We start from the raw sequence: 22,651 nt of genomic DNA on the forward strand, positions 1-22,651 counted from the left end.
TGGAGTGCAGTGCTCAGGAAACTTTGGGTACTTTCATTCTACATTCTGGGAAAAAAAAAAAAAAGTTCCTTATGTTTTCCAGTTTCCCCCTACCCTTCCCAATTGCAGTTCTTTTCGATAAGGGACGGAAACGTTCTCTCAAACAATTGTATCCTTATTGAAAGTACTTAACTCTTGAAGAAAACCATAGGAACTGTTAAAACCTTTCTGAAGTTTTATAATGAAAGTTAGAGGGAAAAGAAATTTGCTCCAATTTATGTAGCATTATAAGAATTTTATGCAATTCAGCATTTATATTGTAGAGTAGCTAGAGAGTGAAAAAAGGGTTTTAAAATATCAGAACCAGGACTGGTGACACAATGCAGTGGTAAATCTAGATTTAATAATGGATGGAGAAGTTTCACTCCACCACAGAATATTCTGTCATGAAGTATCTGAAATCTTCCGTTACTTGTTTCCTTAATTAGGATACCATGCTTAATTAGACAGCCAGAAAAAGATTTCATTCCTTACCACCATATTGAAGTGCTCTACCAGAATAACATAAGATTCAACCTAGACTCCTTATATTCAACTTAAGGACAAACTTGGAAAGAGATTGTTTTCAAGATTTAATAGCACATTGAGAGTTGTTTTTTGTGTGTTGTTGCTGTTAAGGTTTTTTTCATGCAAGGCAAGATGCTCCAAAAGTACTGTCAACACATCACCCTACTTAACATAAAACTGCTGAGAGTGAAAGGACCTTACATGATAGAGGGCTTTAACATTAAGTCTCAGTATGTGGGATTTTTAAAACAGTAGATCTAAATCTGGATGGAACAATTCTGCAAGAATTTCACTTAAACCAGCCCTCACAGCTGGAGAACAGCTTGAAGAATAAATTTCACAAAAACTTCAAGGTAAATAAAAAGGATCCGACGCCTTACAGCTTTTTCACAATGAGTTCTATAGGGGCTGAAGCCATATAATTGAACACTGAAGCTGCCAAAACAGCGACTGTACTCTCTTAGTTGAACTTTCTGAACACTTGCGTAAGATGTTCATTTCTCCATAACACTCTCTAACAAGAAAATTTTAATCCTAAAAATACACAAACAGAAACAACTAAAGATGTATTTACTTTGTGTCTGGAAGCACACATTCACACCCACACCTACTGCAGTTCTGCCATGTCTGTGCTGAAGTTCCAGAGATGCAGAAATCCTGTGCTTGTGCATCTCCATGATGGGAAAAGTTTGGTTTCAGTAACCTAAAAAAGTTTGCCAACTTCTCCTTAAGAGGGGAGATATAGACAGGAACAAGGCTGAGGTTTAGAGAAGGTGGGAAAAAAAATATATATATATATGCATGGAATAAGCCATCTAGCTTGCATTACTATTAAGTTAGAGGACAACCTCCAGCTTTCCTGAGCTATCTGCACATCTCATTTACCCAAGTGTAGGCAAAATGTTTCCAACTGAAGATCCAAACCATTCAGTCCCTGTACTTGGCAACCTGCCTTTTGCTTGGAAAAGGGAGAAACAGAGCAGGGTAAATATTGCCTCTTGCCACACTCCAAAACAGACAACCGTTTTCCCCTGTGTTGCCAAACCTCTATTCAAGTCACATGCTCCAACTTTCGGCAATCAGTCATGCCTCTGCTGCTAGAGACAGCAAATTCTGCTGCAGTTTTCAATACTGCTTCCACTCCAGTGAATGGGGACATTATTGCACATATCAAGTGCATCTACCCACATTTAAAGGGTACAATCCCCAGACCTCATCGAGCATCAATCAATTCTGAATTATAAAAGAAATTACGCTGCCACACAATACTTCTTTATGATGAGGACAAAAGGTGCTTTGTTGGCAATTACACTTTACACTTAAAGCCCTTCATAAAAAAAAACCTTATTCTTCCCAATGCACCATTTTTGCAGAAGCCAGAAGCTCACAGCTATCAATATCAGTGGCCTTGTACATTATATGGGTGGTTTCAAAAGTCTTCCCTGAATATTGTTCTTTTTGTTTTCTTTTGTGGTTGTGGTTTTTTTGAGTTTCCTATAGATCCCAATATATTTCTAAGTTTCTTTGTTATAAAAATAACTTTCAACTGTGTAATCAGAATGCTACAGTCCTCTCTTTTTTTTGCAACATCAAGTCAAGTCTCCTTTAAGCAGCTGATCCTTTCCACATCTTCAGGTTTATTTCCAAAACCCTTTTTCCCCATCAGGCTACGCATAGATATACATGGCTCCTGTATTTAAGCAGCACTGCAATAACTTCTACTTATCTGACTTTTAGCTGGTAGTAATCAAAGGCTCAAGTATTTCTTCAAGAAACTTGGCAAACAGCTCTGCTATAGACTGAAACCTTTCCAGTAGCCTTACATTTTTAATCAGAAGTGTTAAACTGTAGTTATATCATTACCTACCCTTAAATTTGAAACATTAGCTCAACTTGCTAGTGCAAGAGCATTTTATGAGCGACAATTTAAAATTTAATATAGTAAGAAAAATACAGCTGCTAGTTAGATTAAGACATGCTCTGATCCTTACAGCCTGAAGTCCTGAATCCTGGTGTTTAACTTCCATGCAACAAAAAACAAATCAAATTCTGCAGTTCTGTCACAGCAAAGAGAACACATGGAAATCACTTTAAAAAGGCAATACATACACCCCGCATTTCTATACACAATTTTTCAACATCTCTGAAAGAAAACTTCCCTTTCAAACTAACAGAGGAGAAACATACTGTGAAGTGCCTGGACAGAGACTGCCAAATATAAGCAAAACCTCTTCCAAATTCCATCATGGCATATTACCACAAACACACTCAGTGACTGGGACACAGAACTACTGGTTACACAGAACAGATGTGAACTGCAGCTGATCACATTGCAGAACAGTAAGGAAGGGGAACCCTGGACATATTTGCAAAGAGCTCTCCACGTCACAAGAATCACACTGCCTAACATTCCTGGAGAAAGCAAGTATATTTCCATCATGGAAGTGCAAGTAATAGGAATGCAGTATTAATATTGAAGGCATTCCTACTTAATTTCCATAGCAACCATTGAATGATAGCCATACTGGCGATTCTCAGCCATAAGATGTTCTGTGAGAGATTTAATCATTCTATCAGAAATGAACAATGCTTTTACAGAAAGTTAAAATCATTGTGGGCAGAATTCACATAAAGAGTAACACAAAATAAAAGCTCTAAACCAAATAAAATACCTTCAAGTTGCTGGGAAACCCCTTTTTAACATGTTTGTTTTCATAAACAAACATGTTTTTAATGTTTGTTTTCATAAACATTTTTAAAGAAAGGTTTTGCTTATATTAACATTTTCAGGGAAAAAAAACGCCAAAGGATGATATGATAGTATAGCAAATAATAAAAAAACTTCCCTCTCTGCCTCTAGGCAATGAACTTTCTGTTCTCCTTCACAGATGAAACACCTCTTTCAGAGGTGTTCGGTATCACTCTTCAGTCAAACACTACAAAGCAATCAACACAGGAACAAGTCAAACTGGCACACAGCAAAATGCCCTTGGAACTTGAAAAGTGCTTGAAAAACTTAATTCTTTTTCAACATTTTAAGCTTTTCCCAATTTCTTCTAAAAATGAACGACCTAAGTTATCACAGCAAGTATTTTTGGTGAAGCTGTCCTACTGTCTTCCCCCAAACATATGCTATTGAAAGTGTTCCTAATAAAACATCAAGGGCTGATGTATCAGGCCACAAATGTTGCTGGTCAGAAAAGGAACTGCTCTACAGTTTGTGTCCTATTACAAGAAATACTATCTTGGACTTCTTTGTTTTCTTTTCTTTCACAAATACTTGGTTATTCCAGTTTTCCAAAATGCAAAGTTCAATAGCTGCTGGCAAAAAGAAAGGTCCTTCACCAGAATTTCTTCCACCTGGCCAACTCACTGGAGCCATTTGCAGTTACGGAAAAACAGTAACACACAGTTACAGTTTCTCTTCCAAACAGAGGCAGATACACAAATTACGGAAGTTTTCTCTACACTGCCAGATGCTCACTTGCACTGTTTTATTTACAACAACAGATTAGGCTCTTCAGATTATATTTTAAACTACATGGACACAAGAAAAGAGCTTACCGTAAGTCTTGGCCAAGGTGTCCCATGTTAGAGAGCTAACTGCTGCTGAGAGCAGCACACTACCATTTCGTCGGTATTTTTCCTGGAGGCAGTAGCATTCCTCTTTCTTCCTCTGTGTAAATACTGTTCTCTCTACTGCTATAAATAATACTCCGTTTGAAGACTGAATACTTGGAATCTGTATGCGTAGATACGCTTCTAGAACAGGTGTTCTTAACTCGCAGTTAAGGTGTACTTAACTCACAGTTGCAGGGTGAAATCCTGTCTTGCAACTAGATACCAGATTAAATCCAAGAAGCCTGGATGCGTCTCAAAGCTGAGCTACTTCTCCACTGACCTCTGTAAGATTTACATCCAAATATTCAATACATTATTTTTCTCTTCTCTCATATTCATGCTGATGCTTTTTAATTTATTGGTTTGAAACAGATGTTTGCTTAGAGCTGTAGAAGCACAGATAATGACAAAAAAAAAAAAGCATGATTAAGCATCACCAGACAAACTAAGCTAAATTCTGCTTATTCAAAACTTCAGGTTAGTTGTGATGCTATACATTCCCTTGGGGTCCAATTTCTTCCACTTCCCTAAGTCACCAGAACAGAAAATGCCTCATTAATTTGTTAAGTCCTCAGCGAACATTCTCTGTAACAGCTATGACCACTAAATGTCTTTGAATAGTGTGGGCCAAAAGAATTTAACTCTAAAAATGAAGCAATATGTGTACCGGTAGTTCTCAGTGTCCTCTCACACCACACCCATCTAAGAGTCACGCTGTACTCCTCTTACTGATTCTCACATTATACTTAGCAGTGTGAACAGAAAAAACACTGTGAGGGAATAAAAAACATTTTCAGTTAGGACTATTGAAGATGAAGTAGCAAAGTTCAATGTAGGATTCACAAATGCTGCATTCTTCATAGTCTCACAAATCCCTAAAATGTGGCTGAGAAGGAACCCAGGAGGTTATGTAGGACACCACTTGCCTCAAGGCAGGATCTACTTCCACATCTACATCAGAGAAGTCAGCCCGGTAGCACTACAACATTTCTGTAGCTGGAGATCAATAGGGTATGCCATCCACCCTGTAGCTTACATGACATACTGTTAGAAAGGGGGGTTGTTTTGCTGAGTTATTGATGTGAATGCCTATCCTAAATTTCCCTTGATGAGGCTTAAAAGACCAACTATTTCTCCGAGCCCCTTTACAGCTTCATGCATGTTTTGTTAGTCTTAATTTTTCAATTGTTCATTTTGATGTGCAATTCCTACATTTCTGGGAACTCAGTATTAATAAGTGAACTTAAAAGTCTGTTAAAAAAACTAAAAAAAACAAGTGTTGATAAAACAATGCACAGGTGCACATTGCATCTTTTCTTCAAGTCCTGCAAATAAATCAATTTCCATTTATGACACTAGAAATCCTCAAGTTTAGCAAAAAAATCAAAATTAAAAAGGATAAGCCAATAACACATTTTTTAATTTTCAATACTTAAATTACATTTAAAAGATATGTTTCTACAAGGACATCTAAACCATTTTTATGGCTCTAGACATGAATACTCATATCTTTAAAACAATTTGAAGTTTATTAAACAATGTAAGAATTTGACCTTGGCCAAAGACAAGAGGGTTTTTAAAGTGAGTAAGAAGTTTCATTTAAAACTTGTTTGCAAGGCTATTCAAACAAAACTAAAGGCTATATACAAATCTGAAAAGTTTAAAGATTAGGGATTGAATTGCATTCCTTTCGTCATGACAAAAGTGCATAGGAATTTATTTAAGATAAGTCTTACACCTTCTGTTATAATTAGCTGTCTTCCTGGGATCTGAAATGCTGCAGGAATTTAAAAATTTACATTTGCTTGCTGCTAGGTTAGCATGCCATATGTATGCTTACTGTTCATTGCTAACATCAATTCATGCCTTAAGAGGTTGGGATTTGTAGTGTTCAATATGTAAGGCTGTGCGACATTTCAAACATCAGCAGATTTGTCACTTTAACTTCTTAAAAATGCTTAACATAGTTCCCAAAGACTGTTCAAGTATCTCAAGCTTCCACAGTCAAAAATACCACATGCCTAACTTAAAGGCACTGCAGCATTAACAAGCAAGTAAACTCCTTCACAACTACTATTATTTCAAACAACTAGAAGTGCATGTATTAACACGTAAAGTAACAGCCAGTCACCTGTGCTGACTACCAGCCTTTCTGATCTAGAGGAAGGGAATGGCATGCAAGCTGTGTTTATAAACTAATTCAAAATATAAAAAAAATATTTTTAATGTGAGATTTGTATCTTCGACATTAAGCAATAAGGCTCAATATGTAAATTCCAAAACAAAAGAAGACAACTGGGCAGCTATGAGTGGTGTGAGAGCACACAGCAAAGGGACAGCCGTGGCCTACTTCCTACTCAGGGAGGTTTCGGCGGGCTTCATACACACTAATTGCATAAGCCACTGCTCAGTCACAGGGATCCCAGAGATGAGAGCCAGCACTCAAAGTCACATTGACCCAGTGACAATATTCTATGAGGCTCAGAGCAAGTCATTCCCTTTTTTCTCCTCTGTGCTTTTTAAAAATATTCTCTATTATTATTATTATTAATTATAAACAATATACTAAGTTATATTAATATAAAGTGTTAACGTCTTCCAAACATCTCCCATCAAAGCAAGAATTAGAGAAAACAACTGAAGAGTATTTGATCTGAAAAGTTAATTCTTTCATCAGTGAAGATACTACTGTATCCATATGACTTCTATTTGGCAACACTAACACAGAAATCAAGATTCTGTGGAGAGGCTAATTCACATGACACCATGCATTCAGTAGCAAACTCTGGACTTCAGATTCAAAACACAAGTGTGGTATGTTACTCTTCCCCATTGACTTTATTCATTGATATCTTTAGTCTTCCTGTTGAAATAAATGAAATAAAATACATACACAAGTAAACTTGCAGGCTACAGGCAACAGTAGCCTTAGACACATTAAGGTCAAAAGAGATTGACACCCAGAAACTTGGAAGTGAGTGACAGAATAAACTAATCCAATTAATCCAAGCTACATCTGGCTGTTGAGTCCTCTAGAACCACAGGTAGGAATCAGCTGTAAACGTTCCCTTTAATACATCCAGTTGGTTAGAAGAACCAAGAACTTGCAAATGTTCAATTTGTTTAATTCTTGTAAGTAGAGGGAAGTGACCTAATTTTCCTGATATAAATTTCACAGGCCAGTTACTCTACAGTGCATTTGTATGAACAAAAACTACTTACCCAGAGGGACATTCGGAAAGGCATTTCAGACAAAAGAAGCCCTAGTGTCAAATATTTTAGTCATTAAAACATAGAACAGCTGCATGTTCTCAGTGAGGTAGTGTCTGGAGCAAGAAAGCAAGTTTGAAAATGTGTATGTCAATGAACTTCATTTTGGACAATTATAATTTATAAAGATTGTGTAAAAATAAATTATAGCACTGATAAGAGCAGCTTTAACATCTGTTAGAATAATCGACTTCTGAATAATTGTAAATACAATATCTCTATCTAAACCTCTTATATATTACATAGATATGGCACAGGGTTTTTTTCCCCTCAGAGGGAAGATTCACTACTGAAGCACAGCAGTTACTCTTTAATTTTCTAGGACAGTGGAAGAGAATGGTCATGTCTGAGACCTGAATGTCTGTCATATTTTCTGCAGACTTTTCAAGCAGTATTAACAGTTCCACACTTAATAAAGAGGCCGCTCTGGGTGCATCTATAAAGGATAAAATGTATCATGCCTCCACACCACAATGGTTAATAGAACCTTACAACTCTGCCTAATGGGATAGTAAAAGTCTGCAAGTCACACTTGCCTAAACACAGGTCTAATACCCTTTTCATACCTTTGCTGACAGACATGCACCTGTCTCTCTGCTGATGTGGAGTGCAAAAAAAACACTCAGTTGTATGTTCCAGTATCAAGGCTCTTCTTTCAATGCAACTTTAGCCAATTCAAAAGAGTTCACATAAAAGAGCAAAGCAGGCAAGTCGCTGACCATTCCAAGGCCCTGTTGTGAACGTGTCAGATTACCTCCTCAGGTGTGGTTAGATTTCAAATGCAGCGAAGGGCTATGTGTAAAATCCTACACACACTAGGATGACTGAGAAAATACAACCAGCAGCTTGTTACATACGACACAGACATTCTGAAAACAGTAGAAAAGCACAGATTGCTAAACCAAAAAATGAGGTGTTATTGCCTAAAATTAACTGTACAAACCCAGGATTATGAGCTCCAAATTTATGAGCACAGCACTGAACAAACCATGCATCAAATCCACCTCCCTGAATTTTAAGGCAACAATGCCACAGGAATTTTGCTAGTACTTTCCACAAAGCATTACCTCTACCAAAACACAGATGTTCCTTAGATGCATCAGGTTTGCTTAAAATCCAACACCACACTTAGAGACTGTAATTAACAATCAGGATCAGCTGAGGATGTAGCACAGGAAGAGCTTCAAGAACAGTGCCAATGCAGAGAAACTTTAAATAACATTAAATTTGTTTGCAATACAGCATCCTCAAGGCACAATGAATGAACAGCTACTGAGTCCCTGTCCAACACTAACAGAACAGAGCCTGGAGGCAGGATGAAATCCCATTTGCAACATGATTTTCAAAGTGGTTCCACATGTTCTGTAAAATCTAAAAAAGGATAAATCTGTGCTAGCACTCTACAAACACCCCAACTCTGGGCAAAAAAAAGAAACGCCTGAAGGCAAGAAGTTAAACACACCAATTTAACACTACTTTTAACAGTGACATATCTTTCTCCCATCAAACTTTCATGATCTCTCTTTTACAAGAGAAACTGAGAGCAAACATTCCCTACTGTGTTTGCACTGGTCTTCTCTCCCTCAAAAAAAAAAAAAGTCTTACCTAAATAAATTAGCAAGCATTAGAAGAAACAAAGCCCTCACCATGGCTTCTATTATATTGCTTTCCTGTATTTTTCTTTCATACAGAATATCTTAAAGACAGCTGTAGAATATGTGATAACAATTCTTGGGTCTTCACCAGCTATACAGCTAAAATCTTGTTCATCACTTCCAAAGCTAGACTTCCACTCAGCTTTTAATAACTAAGGCTGATGATTTTTAGAGAGAATGCAGGCAAGGCAGACCATAAAGAATCAGGTCAGATTAACCCCCACAGACACATTAAACTGTGGTTGAGAAGCTACACTACAGGCAACCACAGGACCACACTGGAATACCAAATAGGGATTTACAAAAAAAGATATTTTCACTGTTTCAGACTTGAGAGCATTCCTGTTAGTTAACTATTCTTAGCAAGATTTGTTATTTCTGCTCCTCTGAGAATATCAGGAAGAAAAGACACCCCATCAGATATTTAAGGTCACAGGTAGCAGCATACTTTTCCTGGAACGCATGTATTTCTGAATAATACCCAAGAACTGTATGACAGGATACTCTCCTTCAAGAGCACAAAGTGCTATTCTTTTTGTGAGCAAAATAGAGTACCACCCACTAGAACGATGACTCTACATCTGGTTTATCTTGTTCGCTCACAATGGCATACTTCCCGTCTGTATCTATGAAACAACAGCTAACACCCACTTCGCATCTCAAGCCTAATAACACTTTTTCCCTAATGCCCATCTCAAAGCACAGAAGATAAATTAAAATCGAATAAACTAAAGCACCTCAATGTCCAATTGCTCTGGTTTTAAGTTTTCATCTAATTGCAAGATTGCTAAATATAAGCAGTTGAACATCTTGACTTCCTGATATTCTCAGTGGAGCATTCTCATAAGAAGAGATGAGTTTACTTCAGAGTAATTTTTCCAATGACCAAATTAACTCAGTGAATTCTAATACAAAGCAGGCAAATAAGGCTAACAAGTCCCAGTGTGAGGACAGGATGCATTTCTATGCCTTTTCACCGAAGAATGGCCCCAAACCTTTTTAAGTTTGGGTACATGTGCCTAGAATAGATGAATGCTTCATTTAAATACAGGAAGCATTTGTCACTATAAGTACAAGTCCTGACCAGGAGTTTAAAAAAACCACCTCAGACTTTAAACAGCAAGAAGTAGTTCACATCCTTTGTGTTCACTGAAGGACAGAGAGTTTTGAGTTAAACTCTGTCTAAAAATTGAGTTTGATATTTTAGCTTTTTGTAATGGATAAATAATTAAAATGATGATCCTCAAGCTAGCAATTCTGTTCCCTCCTAGACACTGCTAACATTTTAAAAAGTCTAATATACGTTCAAGCTTCCACAAAGCAGTTACTCAGTTTCAGAGCTCTGGCACAACACCATCTCTTTTTAGTATTAAATTACAATTCCTTCATTCTAGCAGAAAACTAACATAAGACAAAGACAAATAAGCAGCCAACCATAACAAACTAGAAAGTTAGCTTCCACACTGTATATCCTAGAGCATGCATAAAAGCACACACAAGCAAGTATGGCAGGATAAAACAGGGCATGAACATAGTGTGAATGTTATTCTAAGTTGGTGGTGCATTTGCACATACCCACAGGTTTACAAAAATATGCAACAGACAATTTCAAGAGTTTCACCTAGCAACATGACCTGTTTAATAACAGAATTACTTTAAGTATAACAGATAAAAACTAATAAAGGATTCTTAGGTGTCAGAACCATAGACATTTTCTTTGTGCATAGATATTTAAACTGTTAGCTTTCCATAAATGTCATCTGTTTACAGTCTACTGTAGAATTATTATTAGTGTACCTTGAAGAAGAAAGCTTTTGGTTACAAGGTGAGCATATGTGGCAAGACATCTTAAATTCCTTACTTCTTACCTACTAATATTATATATTATTATAATTTTAATATTTATTTTATGTTATTTCTGAAAAAGGTGGAGGAGGAAATGGAGACAATAAAAGAAAATACCGATTCACAGTACTCAAATAATCTGGAATCATTTCTAGAAATCAAAAAAAAAGGTCATTTCAATTTCATATGCATTAATAATCAGTAATATACAAAAATACTAATAATAAAAACTAACACCGAAGACACTCAAAACTTAGCAAGTGCTCATACCTCAAGCACTGGAAGGAAGCCCATGTGTTTCTTTGCAACATTTTCAATCATCAAAAGGGAGGAAGGATTCCTTTCCCAGTATAACCCACCACCTACCTTACAAGCAAAACTGTAACCATAGCTTCATTTTTAACAGACATAACCGAGTAAGTTTCCATGCAATCCAACAAGTTTATCATTTCTGCCCTTCCAGAAAAATGAAGTCAAGTTATATTATTCCTCTGCCTAGCTATATGATTTATTTCAGCTAAATAATAATATAGGATATATCAGACAAGGCATTTGTTAGATGATTCTTCTGGCTTTAAAAAACAAAGCAAAACACATCCTTTGTAATGAGGGCTAACTGTAAAATAGGTCAACGTGTAATGAAGCACACTTCTGGCTTATGCTTGCCAAAAAATAAACCAAAAAACAATAATTCATGGCAAGAGTATCTCACGGATATCCAAAAGAAAGGCAGAAATTCTTACCTTAACAGGGAAACTGCACTTGCCAGTACGAACACCTTCTTCATCGGTCTGCCACTGATGAGGCCTGCTGGCCTCTGGGACATAGACATCTTTCTTTCTCCTAAAGCTTTGCCGTAATTTGTTCATTTCTCAGATCTTCACGTCCTAGAAGAATTAAAAAAATATTTTGCCAATAAGCACCAAAACACACTTTAGGTTCACTAGCATCACAACTAATGTCCCTGTAAAATATTGAGAGCTTCTGCAGCTACGAATGGAGGTCCCTGTGAAAGGAAAATATTTTGGATATAGATTCAGAGAAAAGAGGGGTATATAGTCACTTCAAAGTGGAAAACACAAGTCCAACTTACTAGTTTAATATCCTTCTACAACAACTGAATAAAGCATTAGACCCAGAAATAACTGTTACTCTGAGCATAAAATTACCTAAAATAGCTGACGGAGAAGCTCTGAAGAGTGATGGGCATGAAATCCTGCCTCCTTGAATTTAAACACCTACGGCAATGAAGAACAGGGCATGAATACCATAGGTTTCTCCAGCACCCATGCAAGACAAAGATTCATAGTCCTAAGACGTCTCTTAAAATTAGGTGCTTGCATTGTTCTTTAAGTATGGGTGATGGGCTCACGCTTTTTAAAGTCCTACTGAAGCAGATGATGCTGGTAGATGATGCTGGGAACATCTACACTTGTGTTATATGTAAGCATGCGTGCATACATACAGGAAGCCACAAGCTCAAGAAATGATGAACCCAAAGTGTAGCAATGGTAAACAGTGAGTGGCAGATGGGAGCCCAGGCTTCGAGGGGCACAGTCCAGCTCCAGCCTCGCCTACTGGTGCAATGTCTTATACTATGATGAGAAATACATTTGAGGAAGGCACTGCATTGACTTCCATGTCCTGGGAAAATCTCCAAAAAATTTCCTCTTTGAAGGGGGAAGAGAGTTCTCTAATTACACACCCAAAGCCTAGGTTTAGATGTTTTTTTATACACTATACACTTATATACTAATTTCTGTATACTAGCTAAACTACAGTTTAGACATGCTCACTTCTACGAGATTCAAACTAGCAAAGAAGCTATCAGAGAAAGTACTAATAAAAAGAATCAATATTCAGCTACAGAAGTAAATTACATGTGATACAATGCGGGGAATATAGAAAACTTGCCAAGAGGCTTTATTACTCTTCTTTCCTGAAGAATAAACCTTCTGACAAACATTACATCTCATTTTGGCATAACAAAGATGCTGCAGAATGCAAGGCAGCAAAATCTAACTGGATTATAAACACTTCTTTCCCATTACATTAACTAAGCTGCAGAATATAGATGTTTATGGATGTCAACAGGTGCACTTAGAATGAAAGCAGCTTTAAAATCAGTTTTAACACTATTTTAAACCCTGAAAAAACCTACATTGCTTTCCAGTTAAAACTACTTGGTAACTAACAGTTGAGAAAAATCGGTACATACATGTTTCTAGTACCTATTTAAGAAGCTTAAATTCAAAATGCAACAACTTCAAAGCTGAACACAAATCAAAAATGAAAACCATTACAGAAAAAACACTGCCTACTGATCAGGCAAATTAAAAACATTCAAGTGTTTTCATATCTCAGGAGGTACTTTAGCCATTCCAAATAACAAAAGTCTGAGTTTTGTCACCAACACACCACGCTTTCCTTCAGCAATTGTTACTTTTCTCTTCACGCTGCAAGTCATTAGGAAAGTCAGTTCCCATTAATCTCATGGGCATAGCACTGGCTTATTCCTCTAGAACTCCCATATCTCTGTAATCTATTAATTAAAAGCAATATTGTAAAATAAGTGATGATTTAAAGATAGGACCACGAGTAAAGAGTACAGCATTACATCACTGAAATTGGGAAAATGAAGTTCGCTGAAGCTAATACTTGAAGTGCGAGTAAGTGTGCAATTTAGGTGCAGGAGTTCAGTGACAAACTAACGCAATGCTACCTGGACCCACAGCATTGTGAGGCACTCTTTGAGCATGTGATAATTCACTGAGTATTTCTACATTAGCAAACAGCCAAAGCAAACTCCAACTATTGCAGCAACTACCTGTGCTCAAAGCTGCTTGATACGTGTTTGAAAGCAGTAAGGTATAGCACCTCAGGCAATCAAAATCTCTCTTGTAAATTCAGTGAAGGTTTTAGATGTACAGCAAAGGCCAGGCGACTGTCCTTAGAAGAGAATCAAGGGCTTCAAATAGCCATGACATCTAAATAACATAGTATTTTTTATTAAATTTACTTTAGAAGACATACGCACATACAAAAAAAAAAATAAAAGTATGCATATTTCTTATCACTAAACAAGCTGAAGCAGCTCCTCTACAACCATGGATCCTTTGGATTCAGATTACAAGCTACCGCCATTTTGAAATGTCTGAACGTGCAAATTCTGGAAGTTCTGCTAAGAGGAGATGCAATTTTCTACTCTCCAGAGGGGCATTAGAGCATTATTAGTTATATATTTTGCTTTATAAGTTGCAGACAAAGGAGTCTGTGGGCCTCTCAGTCTACAGGAAGCAGAAATTCAAGCGGGCCTAGCAGTCACCTCAGGCAGGCGACACGTTCTGCAGCAGATCTACACAGCATACCTCAACTCGGCAGGACAGACAACCACTCCTGTCCCTGCTGAAGCTTGGTAGTCCCACAGCCCCACAAGGAAAACCTCTGCTCCAGCTGCTTCAGTGCAAAGTTCACAGGCCTGGGCAGCTATGTAGCTTACAGTGCAACCGCCAGACCTCGCACTCAGGTGACTGAGAAAGGGGCACACGTACTGTACTCCCTTCGGCCGCTCTGCCAAAAACAGCAACGGACTCTTCACCAGCTACGGACAGACACAGCAAGGCTCATCTGCCAGCATTCTCGATATGACCAATGAAACAACATTGTGTAGAAATTTCAAACCTATAAATGTGTAAAAACAACTTGTGGAAAAGTTTTCAAGGTACTCCGAATCTCAAAAGCTCCAGTAAGCAACAAAACAAGAGTTCAAAACAACACACAGCCACTGTGCCACTTCTGAAATCACAGTCTCATCACCTTATTGTAAAACTTACATAACTAGTATTTCATGGGAGATGTCCAAGGAAATATGTATTTGCCCATATGACTGGTACGTTAGCAGCAATTTACTCCTACCAGGAATCTCAATCCACAGAGAAGCATGAGAATAAGAGTTCCTGAACTATGCTTCCTATGATAAGCTCAAGTGGCATTTTGCCCAAAAGTATTTCCTTTTTCCTAAAAACCAAACCCATTTTCCTACTTGTTCTAATTTTGTGGTCACACTGGCAACAAGCAGTTTAAAAATAGCCTTCCTATTTAACAGAAATACTTACAAGTGGCAAGATTAACTTTCTCCAACTGCCACACTTGTATTTTCTGAGACATCAGACTGTTTTGAGTAGGCTGTCAAATAGTTTGCCTTACAAACAACTACTTTGTTGGTAACATGCATGTCATCCCAATATAACTAGAACTGCCACCTGATGCAAAAGTGCTAAGTAAAACAATTCACACAGGCTGCATATTTGAGGATTCAGGAGAGAAGCACATGAATTGCTGCAATTAAATGCTGAAATTCCTACTAAATATACCTAAGCTCAAAATCCTTACCCTGGAATTGTAGAAAACATCCAGAGTGAGCATTCTCTACTTCAATTCCCTGCAGAGTATTTCACGTTTTCACGTAAGTGTAGCATGTCTGCAGATACCAACAGACGCCAACTGAGGCTGCGACAAGCTAGCAGGGTTTTTTCCACTACACTGACAGCATTACTGACACCAAAAAGTATTGTACTCTGTCTTAGGATTATGAAAGTTGAAAGTTCTGGCACTGATTTTTCTATACTTAGCAACCGATTTTTGTCCTATAATTAAAAATATTTTTTACATGCACAAGAAGAAATAAAACAAGCCACTAACAAAAAACTATTTCCTTTTCACTTTTACAACCCAAAATCCAGTTTGGTCCAAGAGAAAAGACAGTGGAGGTATAATTTTTGAAGACAAACCTGGTTAAAAAGCAAGATGAGAAACTCAAAAACTAATTAAAATAAAAAGTAGTGTCACATGAGAGTCGAACAGGTAAGAAAGGCTGAAAGCATTGAACTTCTGGTGAGAAGAGGAAACAGATCCACTTCAAGTTCTGCAGCTCCTTAAGGTTATGTTTACCAGAAGGCTTATTGCAGACTGCTCAGCGTCTGAATGGTCATGCCCGTTGCAAAATAAACAAACAAACAAACAAACAAAAATCCTCCACCACTTTTGCAATCTAAGAGATAACAACATTAGACTCGTTCCCAAAACACTATACAAGCTTCTACAAAAGGCATGGAAAAGGCAAGTTATTCACCTAGTGAGTTTATAAATTTATGTTGCCAATTATTTTTATGCAAATTGATATATTTTGATATTCTGAAAACACAGCTCCAAAGCTCTTTTTCTATAGCAAAACAATTTCAGGAGAGCTTTGGCACCATTGTTCTCTCCACCACCTGAAAAAGTCTCATTTTAATCCATAGCAGTTCAAGGACAACTAAGGGACAGCACAGTGACAGAAACATAGAAAAAGGTGCATGGTGAAGTGTAGAAAAATGCAGAGTTTACAATAAAAAAGTAGAAACCAATTCAATTCAATTGGCTTAATTGCCTTGTGCATCATCAGGTTATGGCTACAGAACAAATTACTGCACGATAAACTAGTATGTTTATTCATGTCTTATTAGCTGCACTGCTTTACAAGTGCATTCACTTCTACCTTTCTGTAAATGCAAACCAGCCATTTATCCTTCAGTAAGGGTTGGGTAAGCTTTCACATGAACTGAAGTTGGATCACGTAGGAGCTGCTGATGATGCAAATTTGGAGCTTAGCTGGCCTTTCAGGAGTTTACTCGTGTACCCATACCTTCAGATAAGCAGTTCGTTTACATTTTGCATAAACGTTTCTCACAGAGCAGTTGCTGCTACAAGCTAATTCAAACTACGGGATCTGCAGGCAAAAGGACAACGCAGGACCTGAACTGCATTCACAAATTTAAGCGGTTAGATTTTAGACTAGCTGTACTACAAATTCTGCACTTAGAGCAACCACTTACAGTTTCAACACTGAAGACAACAAAACCAGTACAAATCCATTTTTAACATTTTTCTGAACTTCAGCCTTAAGAAAGGTTATTTAATCTGCACTCAGTTAGATAGATGGTATCTTTTTGTTGTTGTTTGTGGTGGAAAGGGATAAAAACGAATTTTAAGCAATTCCTCAGTTCAGCCAGATTTTTTTGAAACCATTCAGAGGGCTTGGGATTACTTGCTGTGTTCTCTGAGAGCTGAATACAGTTTCCTATTTACTTTACCAATAAAAAAAAAAAAGCCATGGGTCAAATAAGGGCAAAGCACTCCTGACAGCCTGCAACAAATGGAGTAGCCAGGGTATGGGAGAGAGCACCCGCCCTGCAATCTTCCTGCTTTGAAGTTCAGGTCCTCCCTGCAAGCATAAGGCATGACAAGCAGACTGAATTCACACATCTACAGAATTCCTGGAAGTATAGATTCCAAACAATGGAGAAATCTGGGCTTAAGAACAACGTGCTATAAGTATCTTTCTAACATTTTAAAATAATTCATATAGACTCCACATAAAACAAATTCAATAAACACATTACAATCAGACTATTAAAAAAAAAGTCTCTTCATACTTCTGCTGTCTGCTGGCCGCACAAGGGTGAGGCAGGAGCAGCTGCACAACTATCAGCTCCTACGGGCTTTTTCCCAGTGAAACATATCTAATACTGCTAATACAAAGGACCACAACAAACAGAGCTCAAAACCCAGAGCAACAGGTTAATCATCTCTGGTTTTTGCCTAAGAAAAACCAGGCATTTCTATATATCATAGGTTTGTGAATAAGCATGTTCCAAAGTTACCCAATATTTCAGATCTAAGAGAACATGTAAATTATCTGTCTCATAAAAGAAAATGTTAACTTAACTTACTAGGAGAAAACTTAACACACACTCCTCAGCATGGCTGGAAAGATTTGTATCCTCTCCTCAGAAAACTCTGTGGCTTTGACTTCTTGTGCAAGTACAACCTGGTCACACCTGTCCAAAGACCCATGCCTAGCAGCCATCTTTTAGCATTACTAAAACTTGGATTTTACTATGAAATCCGTAAGGGTCCATCCGTACCCAGAAGTACAAATAACTCTAACATCCATATTTCAGAATAGTACTGCACATTGCCTTTTCTTATAAACATCAGTTCATTGCTGATACTTTAATCTTATTGTAAATCTTGCTTATAACCAGGACATGACGACATCAATGAAAGAACATGATTATTTCATTTTCTTGACAAGATTTAGTTTTGGCAGCCCTAACTGTAGTATGAGTGCAAATACAAGCAATGATTCAAAATATTAAGATCTGTTCTGGTTTCTAATGCACCATCTAAATCTCTACATTTACGATGACAATGTAAGAAAGTTTCACTTAAAAGATGAGCTAGTTAAGTAAGCATATCACAGACAAGGTAAATAGCATGTCCCTGTCTATTAAAAAGCTGCAAGAATGAAATTTTATTTCTCTGAAAAATCCTTATTAAGCATTGATGCTAAACAAACGCTCTCCCCTCTCTCCCACTTACACAGCACAAAAACGTGCAATGCCCTATCTCTTCAAGCCTACTGTAAAGGTTAGCCAAAACTTGCTGCAATTGCCCTGCAACAGCTTCACTGCAATTATTCACCAGCACAAGAACACAGAGTACCTTTATCTTCCAAGGAAGAAAAGGTCATCCCACGTGTCAGGTTTTGAATGCAGAACTTTGAGCCTTTTTGTAAGTTTAGATCCCATAAAATCTAATTAAATCCAGCACTGTCACACTAAAGCAAATGAAGGCATGTAACCATATGAGCATTCTCACCAAAATGTTAACAGTTCGGCTTACGCAATACAGTATGACTAACCACATTATGCACCACATGGCTTTCCAACCCATTTACCCTTTCATTACCCAATTAAGATCTAATAATACAATACTACCAGTAAGCATTCTAAGACGTCAAAATACATGAGGGTGAAGCATGAGTTCATTTGTTGAGCCAGTAAATACATTTTATCATTATTATTACTGTTAATTAGAGCTTAAGTTAAGGGTATTTTCCTTGATGCAGAAAAATAAAGCATTGGATACATAATAGAAAGACCACTAAAACCAGCATATCAGCTGTAGAAGATTGCACATTTCACGGTTTGGGAAACTTGTGATGGTTTCTAGTGACCCAGCTTCTGGTAGTGAAAGTAATGTTTAGACCATAGCTTGAAAATACAGCAGAAATCGTTGCCTTCACATGTTAACACGAAGAGCATCAGAGCTGTAATGATAATACCAATTGCTCTGATGCTCTTCTTCGAAATTGTGATGCTCTGACGCCACACGATGCGAGGTACTCGCTATCCTCTCAAAGCTGACATTGGCCCAGGGGATGCAGAAGGTGGCACATTTAAAGGTTAATCCAATCATCATAAACCCCTGTAGAAACACTGAAGATGTTCTATCTACCACACTTTGTGCGGTCTCATACCTGAGCTAAGGTAACTGATCATGTGAGCACTCCACAGCTGTTTCCCAGCACTCGCTAATTTTATCTGCATCACAGACAGGGGTGGAAAACATTGAAAAAATGTTAACACAACAAGGTCTTACTGGCAAACAACCAGAGTTAAACAAAAAATTGCACATAGATTATGAAATACCAGGAAATGAAATCATGAATTGTTCTCCAACACACTATTAACAGTTGGTGGCTAAAACACTGAGCTACCATAAGCCCTGTCCTAAAGCTCAGAATTTTTTAAGTTATGCCAGCCTGTTCAAACAAATACTCACAGGCTGCGGCAATTAAACAGTGTTCAGTATTCCATGACTGTATGCAACAGACATAGCAGCACAGCAATCCCATTCCAGACTCTTAAAAGTTAAACTGTCAGAAAAATACATTTGATCATTGTAAGGCTGAAGTTATTCCTAGTAATAGGTAATGCTCTACCAATCATAACAAACCACGTGTCCCTCCCAGTGCAGAAATTCGATAAATACAAGAAAAAACAAATCCTCATTTTCTCCATCAGCAACTATTCTAAAGCAAATGTCCCAATTCATCAGACTCCACAGCCATTACAAGCTCTGACTACAGTCCCTGCTGCTATGTTTAAGTGCAGAGATACAAGGCAGTAAATCCCTTTGTTATATGGGCTCACTCTAAAAATAACCTGCAATGATCATCAACCAATAGCAAAAAGCAGGTCTCCTAAACACTCTATGTGATACAAAGCTAGTTGAATTATACCACCTAAACCAACTGAAAATAAGCAGAAGTTTTCTAAAGAAACACTAGCTGTGCCTCACAGAAAGCAATTCAAGCAATTCTGCTTTGCAGTTCATCTGGATGCATGTGACGAATGCTAACTAACCAAGCCATTCCGCTTCCAAGTGAATCATTTATTTCTAGGGTAGCTAATTCTTGGATAACTAAGGTTTTCAAAAATTAGCCTTTCAGGTTTAAAACTCATCTGTCCAAATACATGTTGAATTTAGAACAGATACTATTAAAAAAAGTACAGAATGGGCTGAAACAGTGGGAAAAGATTTCCTTTAGTCACCTAAATCCAGGAACCAAAGCTTGAAGTTAAATGTCAACACTCACAAAAATAAATGCATTTTCAGAACTGAAAGAAAATCTTTCACAAGTAAAATAAGCCTACTTGTTTGGTAAATCAGTCATACAAATCTATGGTTTTACGCTGGAGTTACTTCACTAATACCTGTGAGTGTTTCATAACCAAGTAATCAATTTTTGAATAGACAAAGAACTGTATCCAGAATAGCAAACATCTCCTACTTAAGAGTAGAAAAGATCAAATAATAAATAAATAAATAAATAAATCACACTTCCGTGCTACTGACCTGATCGTTACTTATTTACTGTTAGGTCTGAAACACATGAAGGCACATGCTCTTTTTGGTTCTGGATCTTAAGTGACAGCAGAAAAAGCAGAAAAACAAGCCACAGATCCAGGGCACACATGTCAGGAACCAACATGCACTCTAATCTAGATTATTTGGAGGGTCCATTTCAGGAAGGTAAAAAAAAAAAAAAGAAAAAGATGTATTTTACTGAGGGGTTATGCAATGCTTTCTCCATAATGGAAATGATCAGCACAAAGGTGAAAACCACAGCATTTTGGACAACTGATCCAGCACCGATGTCCTCCACTGAGAACATACGGCAGCCTTAAGTCCAGTCCACAAGTTTGAATGGTCCACTTTCTGAAAATATTTGGAACAATAAGCTATAAATTTTTATCAGCTTTATGAGAAATCATCAGTGGAAACAGATACCAGCGTGGACAAGTCTGTCAGCAAGTATGGCACACAGAGAGAAACTAAGTAAATCAAACTAGGTAAATCTACAAGGACAGCAGCATGCTGGGATGCAGAACAGGGATCTCGGCTGCAAACAGTGATTTTTATTTTATTCACATATGCTCTCAAAATGGAAGAAGGGTAAGAGAATGACATTAACTATAAATAACAATGAATATGATTTCAGCTATTACTATTGTTTAGGAAACATCATGAGTGACATGTTTAGTCCTCTATAAATAGAAAATGTAGCTGTCAAATAATCAAACATTATTAGAAGTTACTATGAAAGGAATAGAACAAAACCAGAAAGATGCCACAAGAAAAAAATAGGCTGCAATCATCTTTAATACTGTGCAGTTCTTGTAGGTACTCCATCATTTCTGAAATGAAACAAAAAGGTGCAGAAGGGTAACAAGGACAATTAGAACTACATAACAGCTTCTGTACAGGGAAAGGTTAGATACAAAGGTATTTACCTCAGAAAAGCAACTTGCTAGTGGGTAGAGCTACAGAACGTATAGTACCACAAGCATCAGAAAATGAACGGGATGATGATTTGCCAGTTCTTATATTCTAGAAACTGAGGACAAACAACTGAATTCTTGAGCAGCACAGGTTTCAAAATAAAAGACTATTTCTCATATGATACGCAATTAACTTGCACAATTCCCTGCCTCAGGATGTTTTGCAAAATACAACAGGATTCAAAAAAAAAATGTAATTATTTGATCAGAAATTCCAAAGGCTATTAGAAACTGCAGTGGAGATGTCCAGTCCAATATGACAAGTTGGCAAGGCTTATTTCATGTCTTCCTTCACCTTATATTTTTCCCTGGGATCCACTACTGACCACACCAGATCAGAGAGAATATTGTGCTGCAGAGCTCTTGTTCTGAACCAGCACAACTCTGGCTGGTCTCCATTCACCACGAATTCAGCTGGCCAAGATCTCATGCTACAGTTTTCACAGCATCCCACTAGAGCTGTTGCCATCCGGCTGCACTGTGACCTACAACAGCTGGCTCACCCTGTGTGGTATGGATCTCTCTTCCCCAAGCCCACAGAAGCTGAAGTTTCCACAGCTAAAGACATTTAAATGAAAATCAGCCCATGAATTTGTGTATTACAGATAGCTCACCAAATCTGAATTACTGTGGCAACAAGCCATGTGTGCACTAGTCAATCTCAATTAGAAAATCAAAGTTTGCTTAAACTACCATGCACTATGTACGAGGAAAAAATAAGCTCAAAGTATGTTCACAAGATGACAGATGACTCCATTTTATACTGTTACTGCAGCACTCATGTCCATTACTGCTTGGCAGCTGTTATGTAGCAATTCAAGACACTTCACTCGTTCCCATCCTCCAGCAGTTGAATAAATATAATTAAGGTCCTTTTATCTCTGCATTTTCTTCAGCTTGTTCACACTAAATCAGACACACTTTTGACTGCAGCCAATGCAAGGAGAAGACTAACTGCTACCAAAGACATTTTTAATATTAATT

The 22,651-nt window shown here is 37.5% G+C and overlaps 1 protein-coding gene across 16 annotated transcripts in view; it reads right to left on the reverse strand.

Moving 5' to 3' along the window:
* NUMB (NUMB endocytic adaptor protein) overlaps window positions 1-22,651 on the reverse strand; it is a 95,512-nt gene that overhangs the window by 23,643 nt on the left and 49,218 nt on the right. For all 16 annotated transcript variants that reach the window (XM_080596010.1, XM_080596019.1, XM_080596008.1 and 13 more), the window contains one exon: window positions 11,681-11,824. In XM_080596010.1, coding sequence (XP_080452136.1) covers window positions 11,681-11,806 — 126 coding nt within the window. In that variant the 5' untranslated portion in view covers window positions 11,807-11,824. The remainder of the gene's footprint in view (window positions 1-11,680; window positions 11,825-22,651) is intronic.

The sequence above is a fragment of the Anser brachyrhynchus genome (genome assembly GCF_964034855.1).
Source record: "Anser brachyrhynchus genome assembly, chromosome: 5".
Lineage (NCBI taxonomy): Eukaryota > Metazoa > Chordata > Aves > Anseriformes > Anatidae > Anser > Anser brachyrhynchus.